Source organism: Neltuma alba, unplaced genomic scaffold, assembly GCF_004799145.2.
Source record: "Neltuma alba isolate B1F8T4 unplaced genomic scaffold, ASM479914v2 tig00011720_pilon, whole genome shotgun sequence".
Taxonomy (NCBI): domain Eukaryota; kingdom Viridiplantae; phylum Streptophyta; class Magnoliopsida; order Fabales; family Fabaceae; genus Neltuma; species Neltuma alba.
Genome location: NW_021636352.1, coordinates 40140 through 60155, shown reverse-complemented (window position 1 = coordinate 60155; position 20016 = coordinate 40140). Strand labels below are relative to the sequence as shown.

Genomic DNA, 20016 nt, shown 5'->3' with positions numbered 1-20016 from the left:
GCCCTCCAGAGCTTATTTCTTATTTTAAGAGAAAAATATCAAGCCCGGCCCTCATAATTTCAGGGCCTAAAAGGGCCGGCCCGACAGGCTCGGCCCGTTTTCCCGGCTCTAGATTTTAATATGATCCCTTAATTTTATACATTACTTTTTTGGATTTTTTAATCCTGACACAGTTAATTTCATTAATAGAAAATGATAACATCGCAATTTTAAATGCTAATAAAGAATTTTCAAATGATTACCTTTTTAATCCAGGCATTTTAATTTTTTAAATGAAACTTAAAATGTCCATCATTTAAAATTGTAATGTCGACATTTTTTTTTGTTAATAAAAAAAATGGTGCTAAGAAACTAAACTAAAATGTACACTGTTGCCAGTAAAATAAGAATTTCTGAGATGAAAATATTGCGCTCTTGAATAAATAAATTAAAAATTAACTATACCAAAAATAATTACTTATCTCTTTTTTTTTTTAAATGAAAAAGCTCATTTCCTAAGTTAAAATCGTCCCGATTAACAGTTAGTCCCGTCCGACCAACTGTTCACACGCATCCTCTTAGAAATTGAGATGCCATTATCTGTTAGATATTTCCCCTGGGGGAAGCTTTTGACGGAACTTCGAGAAAACGAGGTATAAAATTATATTTCAAAATCTAGTATACAGGCATAGGTATTGTTTCCCTACATCTCTGGCACTAATCAACAAGTAGATTACATTGTGAAGACTATACATTCAAGTCTCAAAGAATTAGAGCTCGTATTAAGATGTGGGGCTAGAGTCACCTTCCAATGAGCTTGACCATCCATGCCCCGCCAATGTAGAGACCTAACAATGGAGCGGCTAGAAGAACTTGAGTGAGGGGATCAGTGGAAGGAGTAAGAACGGCAGCTGCCACTACTGCACCAACCACAACATACCTCCAAATTGAGAGCATCTGATCTCCAGTCACAAGCCCAACTTGTCCCAATAGCAATTGTATAACGGGTACCTGCAATATTGCTTGCATATTAGAAATTATAGTTTAAAACATTTATTAATAGAAATGTAAGCATTTTGATAGTGGATTGTACCAAAAGAAACTACAGTTAGATTTGGCAGATCAAAGATGGATAAGCCAAACCAGTCATTTAAAAACTTGTTTACATAGATCGGATATAAACAAGAACCTGTACTAAATACTAATAACTGAAGGTATAAGGAGGGATGCTTATGAAGAACCCCTTCCGTACTAAATTGAAAATTAGTCCCGTAAACTTGGACACTGGGGCATGGGAAACCAACGTCTGTTTACTGCTATGGTGATGCCGTTTTACACATCTTCCCTTGTTAAATGCCATGCCCCCATTGTGGCAAATAAGGGTCACACGGCATGAAATGCCCCAATATGGGCGTAACTACTGGTTGTCAAATTTGAGGAAAAATGTATACAAAAATACAAAATTACAAATGACCCGAGGCTGATAGGGTGAGTGCATCTCTCTGTGTCTTTTTTTTTGGATAAAATCTATGTTTCTACATTCGTTATACACAATTTTATCCTTCTGTCTTTGCGTTGATACTTGAGGGGGCCGGATCCCATAAGGTCATGGAGTCCTGGTATGCTGAGGTTCAGAGAAATGGTATAGTCCTATTATTACCAGTTTAGGAAGAATGAAGCCAGCCAAAAAATATATACATATATTTACCTGGAAAGACAAGCCGGTACTGAACATTAGCACTAGTACGAACTCAAAGTATTGATCAATGGACCACAATGATTCAACAGCCCCTTCAGCATAGTTAACAAAGAAATTTAATGCTGCAGGTGTCAGAACTAGGTAGGAGAAGATAATTCCGGCATAGAAAAGAACTGATGAGCCCAAAACAATTGGCCCCAGAAACCTTCTCTCAGCTCTTGTTAGGCCTGGAAGCACAAAGGCTATGATTTCGTAGAGAATGACAGGACTTCCCAAGAGAAGGCCACAGTAACCAGACACCTGCAGTACCCCCAAAAAATGATTCCACGGTATCACTATTTAATGGAGTCTGAGAATAAGCATGCAGGACACAGACACAAATGTAATCATAGCACTTCTGCATCTTTTTGTTTTGGTAACCAAACAACATTTTTAAATCCTCCAAGATAGGTCATAACAGACTTTTCATTTGTAATTCATCATGACAGAAATGACAGGGAGTTATCTTCAACATGCATAGAAGATCATTAACAGGTTGCATATAGACAAACGAAGGCAGTTAGAGCTATGTTTTTACCAATGAAAATTTTCTCCTGTTCTTGTCCCTTTTCTGCTTATTTGGCTATTGATTTTCTTTTACTTGTATTACAACTTAAATTATAGTGGCAAAACAGCTGGTTTAAAAAATGAGATATTAATTCTTGAGTCATAAATTTAACAACAGAATCAGACAAAAGGCACACGAAAGCACAAAACAGCTTCATAGAGTCCTGATAAAGCATGACACAGCAAATTGAACATTAAAAGACAGACAGATGTGTTATTAAACAATTATACCTTTAAAGTAGTGAAGAAAAACTCCCCAGGAGCTAGCTGAAGAAATCTCACACCCTGTGATTTTACAGGATCTTCAAGAACGATTATCAGTTCTTTTGAAAATGCAAAACATCCTAAAATGGCTGCCCCAACCGCTAGAACAGATACAAAGATTCTCTGTCGCAGCTCTTCAAGATGATCAAATATGCTCATTTCTTTATCATCAGGAAGTTGTTCTTTAGTAGGGTAAAGAAAATCATATAGAGCACTTCCATCACCATCTTGTCTAGAATTCTCCGGAGTTTCTTCTAGTGTATTATCCCCCAGTTCTGTGTTGTGTAAAAAAAATTGATGTCAGGAACCTAACTTTTTTCTTCCCCCATAGTCAATTCGGGGTCTTAACTTTATTTATTGCACTCGCAGCTCTGATCTGCACAATACTCAGATTGGACTTGAAATGAATTGCACCATAAGTTGGCATCATTAGAACAACACTTTAGTTTGCTTACACTTTCGTAAAAGAAGCAATCCAAGCTTACTTTAGATTAAATAATATCCACACAAAGGATATGCCACATAATATAGCTTAAACACCGTATACTTTCATATCTCATCACTCTTTTCTGAACATGGAGAATCATCAACAGACATGTAAAACATCAAACAAATATTTGGATGTTGGAAAATTGAAATTGGCCGGTAGAGAGAAAGCCCTTGATGAATATATGTTAAAATAAAATTCATACAAAGATAAGCCAAAACAACTCCATTTAAATCATCCAGTATGCACTTATTCGTGCTTCTACAATAAAAAGGTTATGAACAGTGTTTTTAGGTAACTTCAAAGCCTTTCATGTCATAAGTAATTGGTGTTTGAAAACCAGAAAGCTGGCATAAATTGCCAGAACCTTAAAATCCGCCCCTAAAAGAATATTACAGGACTAAAACTTGTGACAGGCCACTCAACCCACATTACAACTTCCCTCTCAGAGTGAGATTACTCACTAGCCTAGCTAATAAAAAAAAAAAAAACACTGTGTGTGCTTGTGTAGTCTTTCTGCCATGTCTTCGTTCATAGCATCCCAATTTCCCAGAGAAATCCAGAATAATCAGTTAAATTAACGTTAATAATGTAGAAAAAGAACATATAACAAGATTAATTAATATCGGCTTCTATTTTTAATTCGACTCAACTTGTTTCAAGTGATATACTGCCACAGCAAGTTGCCATTTGTTATTTACAGGAAAGAGAGGGAAAAAATGCAAAGCCTTCTCTCGAGAAACCTGACTAAATAATGATATACATGGCCAGCATGTTCAGCCACACTTCAGGACCCCCACAGTTTAAAAACACGCCGTATCATTTCATATGCAAATCCGAACTTAAATGCAACACAATATTTCTAATTATAGCAAGATCCTATAACTTATCATGTTGTAGTGTCTATAAGGTGCCTATTTCTATAGTTGTGTCAATGCTTCTCAGTTGGGAAAATAACAGACAACTGCCAAAGATAAGACCATACTTCAATCACATTCCCATGGGTTTTTCTGCATTTCGAAACGCCCCCAAACCAACCAAGCAGCTAATTCAGAAAAGTTCCCAATCTCTTTGAATCATTTGGCGAAAATTCTTAAATATTCCATAAAAAATGAAGAAAAATGAATTTCATAATTCAATTTGGCTCTTACCCGGCCTATCTTCAATGGCTGACCCAACCCCACTCCCACTCAACTCCTGCCGGTTCTCCCTCAACTCATCATCCACAGCAAAAGAGACAACTCTGCCAAACCTCTTACTCCTCTGCGAAACACCGAACCTCAAACTGGGACTCCCCGCGGAGTTGCAGAGACGCGGAGCAGACAAGCGGGTCCGGATCGGGCCAAGTGGCCTGAAACAACAACTGTGGAGCTCCAAATGAGGAATGATATTCGTAGCAAAGGTGGTGCAGCCCATGGTGCCGATGGCGAAGGCTATCGTCTTTGATCGTTGAAACGGTTGGCTGTAATTGGATACGATTTGCGTCTCCAGAGTCCAGCCGCCTCGTCCGGCTCATGCGGACAAAAGATTCTTTTTTAATTACGTCCATTCTTAAAAAAGCTTAATTTTAATGACAAAAATTACCGGGAAATGATTTATGATTTTATCACTTAAAAATATCTGAAATCTGTTTAGTGTTTAGTATGAATGAGAACGAAATGACCACAATACCCTTATACAGAAATTTTGTTAAAAAAAAAAGAAGAAAAAGAAAGAAAAGATTGAAGAAGAACTAGAACTAGAACTGGAACCAGAACGGAGGCGCCACGGCCAAGGGAGCTTGAAGGGAAGGTGCGGCAGTTCCGGCGAGAGTCAGTGGTTACGGCAATGGCATCACTCATCAGCATGCTACCCCAATCTTCCTCCCAGAATACATCAATATGAGGATTTATACGTTTTAAGTTTATTGAGTTAGTTATTAGTACGAGGTCTCCTAGTTCGTTCTTTTTTTGTCACTGTTTCTGGCTTTTTATTTTGGGTTCTTCGCCTTCTGTTTTGGGCTTTTTTATTTTCTTTTTTCTCCAATTTACGGGCTTCTTAATTGGGTCATAGGCTAAGCCCATTTTTAGAGTTTTTTTAGGGCTAATACCACCTTCTTGTTTTCAAGCCGGAAAGTTGATTTTATTTCGATTGACCAATAAATTGGATACCAGTTGTTTTCGTCCCTAATTTAATTTCATTTAGTTTTGCCTAAAGATTTTTAACTCCTAGAATAGTGTTTTTCTTGTTTCAAGAACCAAAATCAAAATAAAATTAGATTTCATAGATTAAAAATGGTATTAACCCCTTATTTGTGTATCATTTTATCTTTTTCGATAATATACTATGGCTTTACATAAAACAAAAGGAGTATGCAAGTGTTTTGCTTTTTTTTCATACGAATGATGACATCAACCCAAGCACATCAAATTCATTCTAACTCAAGTATGTACGGACTAACCATATCGGCCCAACAGGAATGATTTGGACATAAATTACCATGACAATGATTAAGGATGTCAAATACGTCAGATGGATGCGGCTGAGGCATCGTACAATATATCTTCTTTATCTGATAAGCTTCATCATTAACAACTATTTAATCATCATAATTATTACATCTGCATTTGATTGATTACTTCATGGCATGGGACTGCGTTGTAGATCAAATTAGGATATTAGGTGAAACTTTGTTGAAATTCAAAACTTCTAAAAATAGAAAATATATAATAAATAACATAACGACAGTACAAGACCATAGATTAACTAAATTAAATGCATGATCCAATACGTAAATAAAATGTTGCTTTTTTTCTTTCAGTGAAAAGCTAAACACATCTAGTATTTCAAAACCTTCTAACCCGAGAATAAGAAACATATTACACTTTTTGTACACTTCATCTCCATTTCAACCATTTGTTGAACTTCATGGCATGAACAAACTGAAGCTCTGTAATTTCAATAAAAACTAACAAAAATTACAAGTGAATGTTTCAAAATGATTCATTCTAAGGCATCCCAATTGAAAAGACCTGACCTTTCTTCCTCTACCAGCTGTAATAACTACTATTTTCCCTGGACTCGCAGATATCACTGCCAATATACTGAGATCCACTACCCTAGCTAGGAGAATGATGATCATTTACAATTATATGAAGCTGATAATATTTACAACATGCATGGATGCTATGCATGGACAATAATCACCATAAAAATAAGGGAAGGAATCAAAGAATCATATGCCGCCATAATCGTAAATTTATTGCCTCTTTTTTGGGCCGTGAGTTCGGTGCAAGTGCCACGACCATACAAGCAGGCATGATACAAGGACAACTCCAATAGATGACCAGAACATTACCAGCCATGAAGGCATTGGTTTAGGATACAAACCTGGGCAAAACACACAGGAACAAATTTTCTGTGAATGAATAACTGTGTGAATGAATAAATACACAAGTGAAAGATTTTACAGTTACACCTACCATGTCCAAACTTGATACAAATTAGTAGTTCAACAATGCAAATGGCAAGTGAAAGCCAACAAAAAGCTCCAACCTTTTTCACTGGCTTCCTGGAAAATTCACAATGAACACATATGGATGAAATATTAAAACCAAACAATGACACTATCATTTAGGAACAAGAAAGAGAGAGAGTGTCGTGTGTACCTGTCTTGAAGGTAGGAATTGTATTCGCGAATCGTTGGAATTGCGATTAACCACCACAAAATCAACCGATAAATGATGACAGGATTTCGAGGTGGGATCCAGAGACAAAACTTGAGAAAGAATGTGTTCAGCTCTACAGTCAAAAAGACAATACAAAGACTAATCACTTGAACAAAACGCCAAGGACCAAGCAATGGATGCCACTCATCTTTGTCCCAATGTGCCGGAGTAAATTGTCCTAATGTTCGTTTTACCTGATAAAATTGAAACAAATGGAGTATTAGGATCGAATTCAGTCTCTCTATCTATTAAAAAACATCATTAATACCTCAATGAGAAATGAAGCACTAGCTATTATGACATTTTTAAGTCCTTGAAATCAATAAATGTACAAGTTAATCTTTGAAACTAACAATGTCTTACAAATGAGTCCCTCTAGCATCCTTCAGTCACTTGACTAAAATACTTATTTTGCAATGAGTGAGTTATTATCAAAGGCTAGTTACTTTGCAACTTACTTTGCCCTCATTAACTTTTAAGACTAAAGTTAATTAGGACGTTAAATAGTTAATTTACTCAAATATATGTTTGTTGATTTGATTGAGCATAATGTCAAACGTACTTTTCCCATAATATTAGGTTGACGGCTCAGACCAACCCACTTGTACGTTTTCCCATCAAAATACCTAACAGTATGCATTCCTGCCCATATACCTGCATGATAAGCCAAGTAAATGAATATGTTACGATTAGGCTTAATTGAGGATTAAAAATGACCCTCATATCTCTACATTTTAAAGGTATTAAACGGGAATAGAAGCTATTAAGTAATGACTCCAACGGCCCGTTAGACATTACCAAAAAATATATATAATTAAATGAAACGACACAATTAGAGCCACAGTATTTTAAGGCTGACAAAAATGAGCTTACATACATTAAATCAATCGAACATGAAGAGATTATAAATTCATGTCCCCAAACCCAAAAATCAAAGGTACAATTATTATTATTATTATTATTGTCATTGTATCAGGACAATATATAAACAAGCGATCAAATAAATATAAAGATGTGTGTGACAGGGAAGTACTGCTATTATTTTCAAACCTTGAAAAGACAAAAACAGATGTAGAAAGAGGAACCGAAATCAAAGCTCAGTGTCATAGAAGGCACATGAAATTAGCGTGGAGTTCGACATCATACAAGATGCAAATACATCATAAACCATAGTTCTGAAAATTTAACTGCCTCAAAACTGTTTGGTAGACCCCTCCACAAACTCCAACAATAATTCTTTCCATAAAGGGCTAGTTCTCATTTTTATAATCATAAACTAAATTCAAAAAATATTAAGAAAATATCAATGACTTTGAATATGTAATCTTTGGTAGGGTAATACATGTTTTAGCGAGAAAAAGGTTCATGCTTAAATTTACTTTACATGGTATGTGCTACCTAACCAACAAACAGGAAAGGTTCAGAACTCTTACCAAACCAGTTGCAGATCAAAACGTCGAGAATAATACTGTCCCACCAGCATTCGTTGAAGTTTGGTAACATGTGGCGAAAAGTAAGCTGCTAAGGCAAACATAAAGTTCATAAGCAAACAATATTGTATAATTTAGAAAGTATCATGCTTTAACAATCCCAATCCAGCCCTTCCCCTCGCAAAAAAATGTATAGACTATGTGAGATCAATTAAGAAACCTCATGGTAAAATCAGATCAAGGGCTAACCTCCATCAATTCAAAGCCAATTGATAACACCCAAAGAAGAGGCTGGTTACGGATCAATATAGCCTTTCCCCACCAGCCAATTATATGAGCAAGAACAAATTCATCAAAAAGTGTATCCTAGAAAACAGAGAACAAATCAGGTGCATAAGGAACCCATATGAGATACGATCAAGCATAGAACAAGACAACACTAGCAGGTGACAATAAAAGTTTGTGAAAGAAGAAATCATACATAAAGATTCTTAAACCTGCTCGTAGGGTTTTCTGGCACATATATGCGACAATCAGCACCATAAGACCTTTCTGGAAGTTCTGCATAAAGTCAGGAAAAATAATTATGCATATTCTAACAATGATTCATTCCGATAAACAAATCTCTTAAAAGAAAATGAAACAAAATTTAAGAATCAACTAACTACTTCCTATCCAATTCAAAACTAAAAAGAAAAGAAGCAGATTCATTACCCACACCAAGATCAGGATGAAGAAATTTCATAAACTGTCGAGCATCATCACGTTTCTGTGGGAAAAAAAATAATCATTCTGTTACAGGTAAAAGAACGGAAAACAGATATTGTCCATAAATTGTGCAAGAGACAGACATAGACAGAGTGGGAAGGAGTCAACAGACATAAACATAAAAAAGTACACAAATCTAAAGTGCAAAGGTGTGCTGTGATGTAATCTACGTAAAAATTATCTAAGACGTATAAATGAATGCCCTTTAAACTCTACATGCATGTATCACACTTTTTACACACAACTTTAACAGAAAATAAGGATATATGATATATCTAGACACAACAATTGACCTGGAAAAGCAAAAATGTGAGGGCCACAAGGTAAACAACAGCCATGCCATGGACCAGTCGCCAAAGTGCAGGATGCGGTCTAATAAGAATCCTGAATGAAAACAGATAACAATGAATGTCACAGATAGTGGTCTCAGCAGATAAATCTACCACAAAACTTAAGCTGGTCCAAAAGAATCACTCAGTCCTACTACTGAAACATCATTCCTACTCCTAAAGACCCACTAGAAAATCCATACTCTTTTTTATCTAAGTTGCTTAAACTAACAGGATAACTTCGAATGGGATCATATTACAGATTTGAAGTTAGAACATAACCAAAAGGATTGATTTCTGTTTAAAATTCCACCCCCAGCCTAGAGCCCCCCCTCCTAAATGAAAAATAAACAGATTTTTCCAATAAATGTTCTTTTTAATCAGCTTACTACGACTATTTCACACTCCTCCCCGAAGATATAGTTAAGAGCCACCTCAAAACTTGCCAATCCAGGCTTTACAGGAAGAGTAAGAACATATTCAAAAGATAAAGATCTACCAGCAGAAATGAAAGATTCAAACTTGATACAACAAAGTTGCTTTAATTACTCACGTGGAGGGAGCTTGAAGCAGGCAGTAAGCAAGAAAAACAGCAATCATTGCCCATACACCCCTACAGAGAAAATTAATCGGGAATTTAACACACTGTACAAACAGTGCACTGTTCAACATGAGACGGCATGTAAGTAATGAGGATCTGAGCAATATAATAACTAAAAGGGAAAAACCTTTTAACAGAGGTAACAAGATCACCAGATGCATCTCTTTCTGGATCGAGTGCACCACTTGCCCATCTGGCATCATATACATCAAAACTAGAAATTAAAAAAGAAGACAAGCTTAATAACTTTACTTGAGATAACATAGTTGAAATGGTCAGGGTGCACCAGAGTGCTTATTTAGCATCAATCTATCTAGCAGAGCACTCACATTAGAAGACAAGCGCCAATCATTAACAATGTCACAGTGCGAGGCTTGTAAGCCCATGCAGTCCACGGATCAAATTCTTCATCAGCATTTGACAGATCATGGAAAACACCATTTTCTTTATCAAGGTAGTCATTTCTCTTAACCCTTTTCTGACTGCTGAACTCCATAATTTGGTGTCCAGAAAAGCTTCCTCACAGTTCCTGAAGTCACAAAAGTAAGATTATTTCCTGATGCTATAACAAAGATATGATCATGAAGAAGCCACTCCTCGAAAGTTCAATGAAGAACAAATAGTGAGAAAAATTCTCATTTTTGAAAAACATAAACTATCATATTTACCAACAATGAACATTACATGAGAGCACAGCAAATGAGCAAATATCCACTGAAGCATACAACATAGGCAGCACTAGTAGACAAGGCTCTTACCATACTACCCATGTGTAATTGCATCTCAGTAACAGGATTTATGCACTACAGTCATATCAGAAAAATATTGAGCGACGAACGAGAGATGTATAGACCCATATGGATGCACGATACCATGTTCAAAATAAAAACTACAATTGTATGAGGGAGAAAAGTCCCAGTAAAAATAAAGCCTGTTGCGAGTTTCAAAACAATTTTTATACTAATTTTTGTTTTGCACAAATTTGATTTATTGTAAAACATACGATGCAACAAAAGTTTCCTTTATTGTAAAATAAAAGTTCCTTCAGGAAATTAAACAAACTTAAAGTTCGAAGTTAAAGGCCAAGCTAGACAGAAACATAAAACCAACGAATTGAGGCATGACAATCCGCTTTGGCCCAGGAAAAAAATTATTAAAAAACCGAAAATTTGGAGCCTAAGTAGAATCTAATAAGCAACTTAATCATAAATAACCGACCTAAAGACCATAGCGGATAAAAAATTCTATGATAAATAGAAGTGCACCGCAATATAATTCAGACAACACCCGCAGATGCACATTAAAAAGAAGAACAAATGAGCCATCCCTTTGACTAGCCTTTGGTTAAGCACTTAGCAAATGGATAGACACAGAAAGAACTCACAATAGAAGCTATTTTGAAGTCTTTCTCGATCAACGGATTTGAAAACCAAAAAAAAAAAAAAAAAAAAGATCAAGCCAATTGGCCAATGATGATTTCAATGTCATGATAGATTTCTAATCTTGCAACCACAGCATCAACAACAGAGAACCCATCACCATAATACACAATTCAACACTGAACCACCGGTTGTAACAAAAATTCACTGAACCTTAAATCCCATAAAAAAAAGAGAGAGACAACTGTTCGAGGGAGAAATTTATCTTGAATAGGAGCGTAATTAGTAAGTAGAGAAACGGGATTAAACCAGAACAGGAAAAATAATGAAAAGACACGTACACTGAATATTATGAGGAGAAGAATCGAAAACTGGAACGAAGCCCAATCCAAAAAAGAAAATGCAGACACAAAAGAGATAGAGACGGGGAGAGAGAGAGTATAAGGGCGGGCGATAGTGGTATTATGGATACGGAAATGATTTATTTGAAGAAAAAAGCGGGTTTTAAAGTCGTGCGTAGTTTTGATGCTGTTTTGCTTTCAGAGACGGAATACTTACGTAGAGGAGAGTGGAGAGGCCAGCAGAGAAAGGACTCCTGGCCGTACGATTGGTAGAGCGAGAAGATCGAAGCCGTCAGATCAAAATGGAAGAGAAGAGAGGCGGCAGAAGAAGAAGCAGCAAAAGCGAATAATATAATCAAAGAAAGCAAGTGATTCTGTTTATCTCTCCCCCTGATAATTAACAGCAATACAGAAGCACCAATCTTTCTGCAGTGAGAGATTTGTAATGTTGGGTCTATGCGTGTGGGAGGTGAGAGAGAAAGAGAGTGTGTGTTGGTCTCTCTCCGTGTTGTGTGTGTGTTTTTGGTGTCGTTCGCAGCAGAGTCTGCTGCAACAGCGGCGAAAAGGCAAAGAGTGATTATGATGATGATGAGAGAAATTGAAAAGGAGAGAGAGAGAGAGAAAGGGAGGGGGGAGAGAAGAGAGTACGATGGTCAAAGAGAGATTTGAAGATGGTATTGGATACGCACGATGAAGAAAACAAGAAAATGTCGAAAGGTGGGGTGATTTAAAGGGGAAGCGGGGGGAGAGAGAGAGTCGGGGAAGCCAAGCCAAGGACGGGACCGGGGACGGGACGGAAGAATTAATGTTTTGTGCCAAAAGTACCCCTCCCATTCTTCATTAATTGCAGCATATTCCTCCTGCCAGCATCCGAAATTACCATCATACCCTCCCTTCATATTACTCATCCTTTTGCCACCAAGACATTATTTTTTAGGGGAAAAACATTAGGCCGATGAGCGTGACACTGCGTGTCCAGATGTAATTTAAGAATGAGTTGTGTTATTCTTAATTTGAGTAGATTAAATTTTATTAATTAAATTAGTTATTTGTAATAAATAAATATTACTCCTCCGGTCCTTAATATAGGACCCAATTCTTGAGTTGGTTTTGGTCATAAATATAAGACCCATTTCTCATATTTATCAATTTTCTCTAAATTACCCCTATAGATACTCTCTCAACCATAATTAAGTAAAAGAGGGAGAGGGAGTATTAAGAAAGATGATTATGGTGTTTTAGGAAAAATGTGTCATTTTTCTTATAATTAACCAACTTACCTAACTTCCTTAATCTAATCAAATTTGTTAAATGGGTTTTATATTAAGGACCGGAGGAGTATCTTTTATAATATACTATTACTAATTATATATATTAGTTAGAACTATTATTTGATAAAAATTTTAATATGTACAATCATTACAGGAACTATTTTAAAAATAAATAAATAAAGAGACTAAGTAAATATAAATCTTATATTTAGAATTAAATGAAATTGAATTTCAAATTAGTTTTTATATTAAAAATAAAAACAAAGATTGTACTTTTTTTTTTAATTAAACCATACAAAGACAGCCACAAAAAAAAACGTTCTGCATTAATACTCTACTTGTCAAAATCCTATTCGTTTTTATTGATGTTTGTAAAAATTATTTTTATCTCAGCTAGCTGTTATAAAGGAAAATTTGCGTAAAAGTTATTAATGTAATATGGCTTATGATTGAATAGATTTTTATAAAAACAAAAAAAGAGAAAGTAAGTTGAATAAACTAATTAGTGCTCCTCCAATCTTTAATACAGAACCTAACTGTTGAGTTAGTTTTGATCATAAATATAAGACATATTTATCATATTTATCAATTTTCTTAATTATCCCTATAAATACTTCTCAACTATAATCAAGTAGAGGAGGGAAAGGGAGTATTAAGAAATATGATTATGGTGTTTTAAGAAAAACTTGTCACATTTGTTTAAATTAACTAACTTACCTAACTTTCTTAATATAATCAAATTAGTTAAATGAATCTTATATTAAGAACCGAAAATGTATATTTATTGGCCTTATAATAAATATAAATTAAAGAGCAGCAATGTTTCAATTGTTTGCCAGAGATTCTCTAATGTTTTTATAAATATCAAATTATGTACTGGCAACTAAACCAACAACATTCTCCTTTCTAATCATATTAACTAATATTAATTAATTGGAGATTGTTGAAATAATAATGTTTGTTTTGAGAAGACATGCCTTGATTCCTCAACAGGGCATGAAGGACGCAAAGGTTGTTATTTGTCATCTCAAACAGCCCCTGTGAGGATATAATTAGGTTATCGATGCTACTCTTTCCCAGTTTCTCCAACATATTTTTGTTTTAAATTTTTTCTGCACCTTCGCATTTAGGCACATTTTTTTAAGAGAATTATTATAAAATATCAAGAAAAAATAATTTTTAAAAAATTTCACAACAACAACTTGTGATGACAATTTTCAATTCAAAAAATAACAAATATTTAATTTTTGTTATTTTTTTTTTTTAGAATCTCACTGTCATTGTCCTTTAGGTATATATTGATTTGTATCTTCTATTGAACTATTCAAAATAAGATTTCAATAGTCCGATTTTATTACGATTTTATTTTATATGCTTTGCCTTATTTAAGATAAAAAAAGGTCAAATAATTAAAAAAAAAAGAACTGTTGATCATCCAAATGAGAAAAAAGTGCAAATATGTGCCACAATAATCTAATTAATTTTTTTATTTTTATGTGATATGACGTTTTTATCTGCTTTGTTTTCCATTTTGTAAGGAGGATTGGAATCATAATCACCATTCAAACTATAGTTGTATTTTCTTCTTATCATCTAAATTAGTCCACCCTATTTTTTTTTATATAATTTTAATTTTTAACGTATTAAACCAAGGTTTAATGCCCGATGTCATTAGAAAGCACGATATTGGTTGGCTGAGTTATCACAATGGATGTGCTAAAGAATATCCCTTTGACACAATATTTATGTCATTCATAAATTCTACCTCAATCTGAAATTTTTTAAATATATATATCTGTCATTATATTAATGTTATAAAAATGTGTCTGTTTATTAAAAAACTGAAACTAGCTCAAGTGGTAAAGGTGAGATAGAAGCCCCCGGTCACCGGTAAGGATGCAAACCTCAGACCCTTTTGATCTGTAAAAGGATAATGATAAAAATAAATACAAGTGTTTACTTTATTTCTAACGAATGTGAAGCATTGAAATAAAGTATTTTTTAATTTTTTAATTGAAAAGCAGGTGTGGGATTTTATCTTGGTAATATGTAGGTTCCTTGCATTATGAAGATACATTGGTAAATAAGAATAATGGTGCCCCACGTTTACTTTTATGATAGACATAAACTATCTCAATTATATAATAAATTCAAATTATTTGAAAAATAAAAAACGAACCATACAAAGAAAATAATTGAAGAATAGGTATTATTTTGTATATCCATAAATTTATACCATGAATATGGGACAGTTCATTACTTTTTAAAAGGTCAACGTACATATTTGCTAAGAAAGTTTTTACTTAAGGGTATCAGGCACACGAAAAAAATTTTAGGAGTAAATTTGACATAAAAGTTTAAAATTATCATAGCAATATTTTTCTCATCATTAAAAATATTAATAGTCAATATCATTATCTTAATAATCAATATTGATTTTTTTTAATGATACGGAATGATATTGTTATGATTTTAAATTTTCGAAACAAATTTATACCAAAAAAAACTTTTAAATACCCAATACTTTAAGTTAAAACTTTTTGAATAAATTTTCACCTTAGCTTTTTTTTTAAAAAGATAACACCAGTAAATTTTGTTAAGAAAGTTTTTACTTATGAGTGCCCGGCACATGAAAGTTTTTTTAAATGTAAATTTGACATAAAAGTTTAAAATTATCATAGCAATATTTTTCTCATTGTTAAAAATATTAATAACCAATATCATAATTTTAATAATCAATGTTAATTTTTTAGTGATAGGAAGTGATATTGTTATTATTTTAAACTTTCGAAACAAATTCTAAGCAAGGTTTTGAATACCCGATATTTTGAGTGAAAACTTCTTTGAACAGATTTTCATCTTAGCCTCCTTTTTTAAAAAGATAATATTAATAATCTCTTAATAGTAATAACAATAATAATTGCATCCATCTTGTTGTCCAAATAACGAGGATCTCAATTTCCGCTTAATGTTGGCCTTTCCTGAGTTGGGAAATATTTATATATATGTGATTTCTTAATTTAGGGATTTAAATGAGGATATAGGTCCATCTTTTTAAGATCGGGACTTCATCACCATTAAATTATCTGGGTCTAATTCGGGTTTATGAAAACAAATTATAGCACTTCTCTCAATTTATAGAATAAAATAACATAATTTTATTATTGCATAAAGCTTAAGATAATTCACAGGTCTGTTTTTTATATTAACTTTGACAAATTGTATTATTCATATTTCATGAATTATATTATTCTTTTTCATCATTCTTCTGCCTCCATTTATTACACGTGGAATGAATGGAGGATGTAAAATAAATAAATAAATTACCGCAGCTTCCGAATGGGTAAATGTCAAATGTCACAACCTTATCCTTTGTAAATGGATGTAGCTTTCCTTGTCTTCTCTTTTTGAGAAGAAAATTAAAAAAAAAAAAAACTTGCATATATTGATGTTTTTTTCTGCCAGCGAATATTTATGCTATTCGACACCTTATTATAATTAAATTAAATGTTTTAGCCGGAGCTATCATTCATCACCCTTTTTTTTCCTAATTAACATATTTCAATAATTAATTTACATTATTTTGTAATTATAAATAGCATGACTTATACATTAAGCCAAGAGTCAATACACATCTATCCATCTATTTAAAACTTTTTTTAAAAAAAAAAACTCAACAGGGGATTAACCGCTGTTATAAAATTAAATTAAATTTTTGAGACATAGCTGTCATTTATCCTATTCTTTTTAATTAACACATCACATGTGTCGGTAACTAATTTGCATTATTCATAAATTATAAATGGTATGACTTGCATGTTAGCCAACTTTACTTTTCCACACAATAACTTTGCTTTTTTAATAAAAGAGATGTGATCTTCATCTTCTTATGACCATGAAATTAGTTAAGGTTTTATTTGTAGCTATTCTAATGAATTTTTTCTCAAAATAAAAACAAATGGATTTTTTTTACAAATAAATAATTTTTTTAATCTCTATAAATTAATCATCTATTTTCTATCTTTAAAATCCAAAGGGATATTCTTTATCTAATGATGAACTGATGAGCCTAAAGAGACGCACGAGAGGGCAGGATAATAAAGGTATGCTTTAGGAAATCCTTTTTATGAAGGTTTTTTTTTTTGAAAAAAAATTCTCCCTATTAATTATACGTGTTAAGAAAATTTTCTATTAACAGAGTAATTTTTCATGCAAATGATTAAAATGTGTGCTTTAAGGAAACCAACAAATATGTAATTTTTTTTATAAATAACTAATTTGACCAATTTTATTAATTTTTACTAATTAGTTATCCAATTTTTATACTGAGACTAAGAGAATTTTTTTTTTAAGAATTGCTATAGAGTCCTAAGTAAGAGACATAATTACTCAAAAGCTTCAATAATAAAAGAGCAGCTTATAATGATAAGTTTCAAGATAGTAAATAACAATTAATTATTGAAACTTATTGATAATTATTCTTTTCTTGAGATTTTACCAATTCTTTTAATAAAATAATCAATTTTATTAATTTTTACTAATTAGTTGCCTAATTTTTATACTGAGAATAAGAGATTTTTTATTTTGAGAATTGTTATGAAGTCTCAAATAATAAACATAATTACTCAAAAATTTTAATGACAAGTGTCAAGATCAACAACTGTTTATTTATCATTGAGACTTCTTGGTTTTTTTTTTTTCCCTTGAGACTTCTCTGTAATTCTTCTTATTCTTTTAATAAAATGATCAAAGTGATATTAATAAAGCGTTGCATTTTGAATAAGTGAAGGAGATTAACATGACAGCCAGGAGGCGTAGGAGAGAGAAGGAAAATCAAGATGATAATGATGTGTGTGGGTATGTAATAAAGAGAGATTAGGGGATGATTTAACTTGTGATTAGACGTAACAAAGTGAGGATTGGAGGAAATGACAGGGGGAAGGCATTGACCTTCCAAAAGAGATCGGTGAAGAGGGGTGCCCTCCCATGAAAGGGGTGGCTTTCACGTGCCCTCGCCCACGTCCTCTACGCTCTCCCCACCTCCCTCCATGTGACTCCCACCCTTTTTTTTTGGTTTCTATCTCTTTGCCGTCTTCTTGGGATTCCTCCCCCCCCAATTTCCCATCACCATCTTGTCATCTTCACCCTGCCTCACTTTTTTTTCACTCTTCGTTAAAAAAAAAAAAAAAAAACCTCCCTTTTTACTCTCTTTTTTTCTGATCCAGAATGCAACCCAACTTCTAGTTATCTTACCATTTCTTTTTAGAGTTAGCTTACCAATTTATTCAGACAGTTTTCATTTAAGAATGTTGGCTATCTGAATTTTTTTTTTCATCCATAAATTTGTCTCGAAAATTTAAAATTATAATAATATTATTTCATACCATTAAAAATTATGTTAACTGTTAAACTTTTAATGATAAGTAGGGATAAAAACAGGTTAGGCTTAGACATGAGCCTTCGAAAGACCTAGCAAACTTGAAATCTTTTTAAAAGCCCACTTAAATTGTAGGCCTTAAAAAAAACATCATGTTTCAAGCTCTGAAAATCATAAATAGGCTTTAAGCTTACATAAATGTAGAGTTTTGGTGCACTTAGAAACTCACATATTTTAATAGATATTAATAAAATAAGTTCTAAAAAAATAATTAGGTTAGGCCTGTAGACTTTCAGGTCAGGCTTTAAATTTACAAGTTTAGTCTAATTACCTTAAGAGGTTTTTAAATAGGCCTTAAGCCTAGCCTCTTTACTAAACAAGCTAGGTAATACTAGATCCCAGTTAAGCCAAGCGATAGGCCTCTAATAAAGGCTACCCTATTTTCATCTCTAACAGTAGAGGGTAAGATTGTTATGATTTTAAAATTTTAAAAAAATTTATACCAAAAAATTTTTTTCGATACCCAGGACACTTAAATAAAAACTTTCGATACAAATTTGCAAATTATCACACAATCAGTTCAAAGGGTTTTGGCAATCTTACCTCATTTATGATTCTAAATGTATAAACTAATTAGGAAGTTGATTTAGTTCTTAATCTAATACCTTAATCTACTTTATCATTTATATTTATCTTTTAAAAAAAACTAATTTATCTACTTTATAAATTGATGCATGATCTAATGTTACATATGGATATTTGAAAGAGATCACGTGGCATCTATCGAAACTAAGTAATTTATTTAATTTTCATAATATCCCCAAATTAATTAAATAAGTAATTACCAAAGAAATATCATATAGTGCTTTTATTATTTTTTCAGTGTTACCATTCTTATGTTTGTTGACAGTTTGAATTTAGAATTTTAATTCCAAAGTGATGATTGATTCTGGTCATTTATTTCATTGAATGGCGAGACATAAATATTTCAACTTTTATACTAATTTATGGAGTTACTTGACTTTTACTTCATTATCATATCAATATATATACACACAAATATAACATGTAATGAGTTTGAACTCTCAATAGAAGATCTAATAACATTGTGAGTTATGGGGAAAAATATAAATATAACGCATAAAAATTCCAAGAAACTTTATTATTTATGCACAAAAGATAAGATATAAAAGTTATAAAAAGTTTTATAGTTTATAAGTTATAAATTTTGATAGGACAAAGTTAGAAACACGTTCAAAAAATAGTTATAAGATTACTCATAGATACATAATACACTTATCAAAGACGTTTTTAATATTCACTCCCACTGTAACTTCAAAGACCTGATATTTAAAGAAGCCATAAACCCTTTTAGTAATCAAGACCGCTATTAATAATTTTTTTTAATTATAAGATTCAAATTGGTGTTAAAAATCAAATTCTTTTTCATGGAACTCACCGTCTAGTTAACTTGAAACCAAAATTTCAAACTGAAGAGTACAGTCATATATGATGGCGACAGGGTGAAGAAGCTTGGGATCCAATTAGCAAAGTGAATAATGGGATTATTCATTGCAATTTGCATGCAACTTCTGTGATGTGTGCGTGTGTGTGTGAGTGTGAATGGGAGTGAAAGGAAATGGACTGGTGTGTCATGTTGTGCTTTAATTTACACTATTATTCCATTTTTCACCCTTTCAAATCAGTCCTTTCCCTTTTAGGCTAATCACGTGGGGCTGCATGCCCTCATTTTTAACCCTTTCCCTCCTTTCTTACTT

General features: G+C 33.1%; 2 protein-coding genes across 6 annotated transcripts; both read right to left on the bottom strand.

Moving 5' to 3' along the window:
* Positions 1 to 618: 618 nt before the first annotated feature.
* Positions 619 to 4545, bottom strand: LOC114717236 (sec-independent protein translocase protein TATC, chloroplastic-like). The gene is made up of 4 exons (XM_028902337.1): positions 4187 to 4545; positions 2516 to 2823; positions 1688 to 1978; positions 619 to 990 (listed from the first exon to the last, which is right to left on the bottom strand). The coding sequence occupies exons 1-4, from the start codon at positions 4449 to 4451 to the stop codon at positions 781 to 783; spliced, it is 1074 nt and encodes a 357-aa protein (XP_028758170.1). The 5' UTR covers positions 4452 to 4545; the 3' UTR covers positions 619 to 780.
* A 1231-nt stretch (positions 4546 to 5776) lies between these two features.
* LOC114717248 (CDP-diacylglycerol--serine O-phosphatidyltransferase 1) lies at positions 5777 to 12087 on the bottom strand. 5 transcript variants are annotated; one of them, XM_028902350.1, is made up of 13 exons: positions 11591 to 12087; positions 10200 to 10399; positions 9998 to 10084; positions 9823 to 9882; positions 9234 to 9324; positions 8887 to 8941; positions 8654 to 8733; positions 8422 to 8538; positions 8176 to 8263; positions 7305 to 7396; positions 6683 to 6936; positions 6497 to 6585; positions 5777 to 6404 (listed from the first exon to the last, which is right to left on the bottom strand). In XM_028902350.1, exons 2-13 carry the CDS (start codon positions 10364 to 10366, stop codon positions 6274 to 6276), a joined length of 1311 nt encoding a protein of 436 aa, XP_028758183.1. In that variant the 5' UTR covers positions 10367 to 10399; positions 11591 to 12087; the 3' UTR covers positions 5777 to 6273. The 5 variants fall into 5 exon arrangements, with proteins under 5 accessions (XP_028758183.1, XP_028758186.1, XP_028758187.1 ...); XM_028902353.1 differs by having other exon boundaries at positions 8176 to 8260; XM_028902354.1 differs by having other exon boundaries at positions 9998 to 10063.
* Positions 12088 to 20016: the final 7929 nt, after the last annotated feature.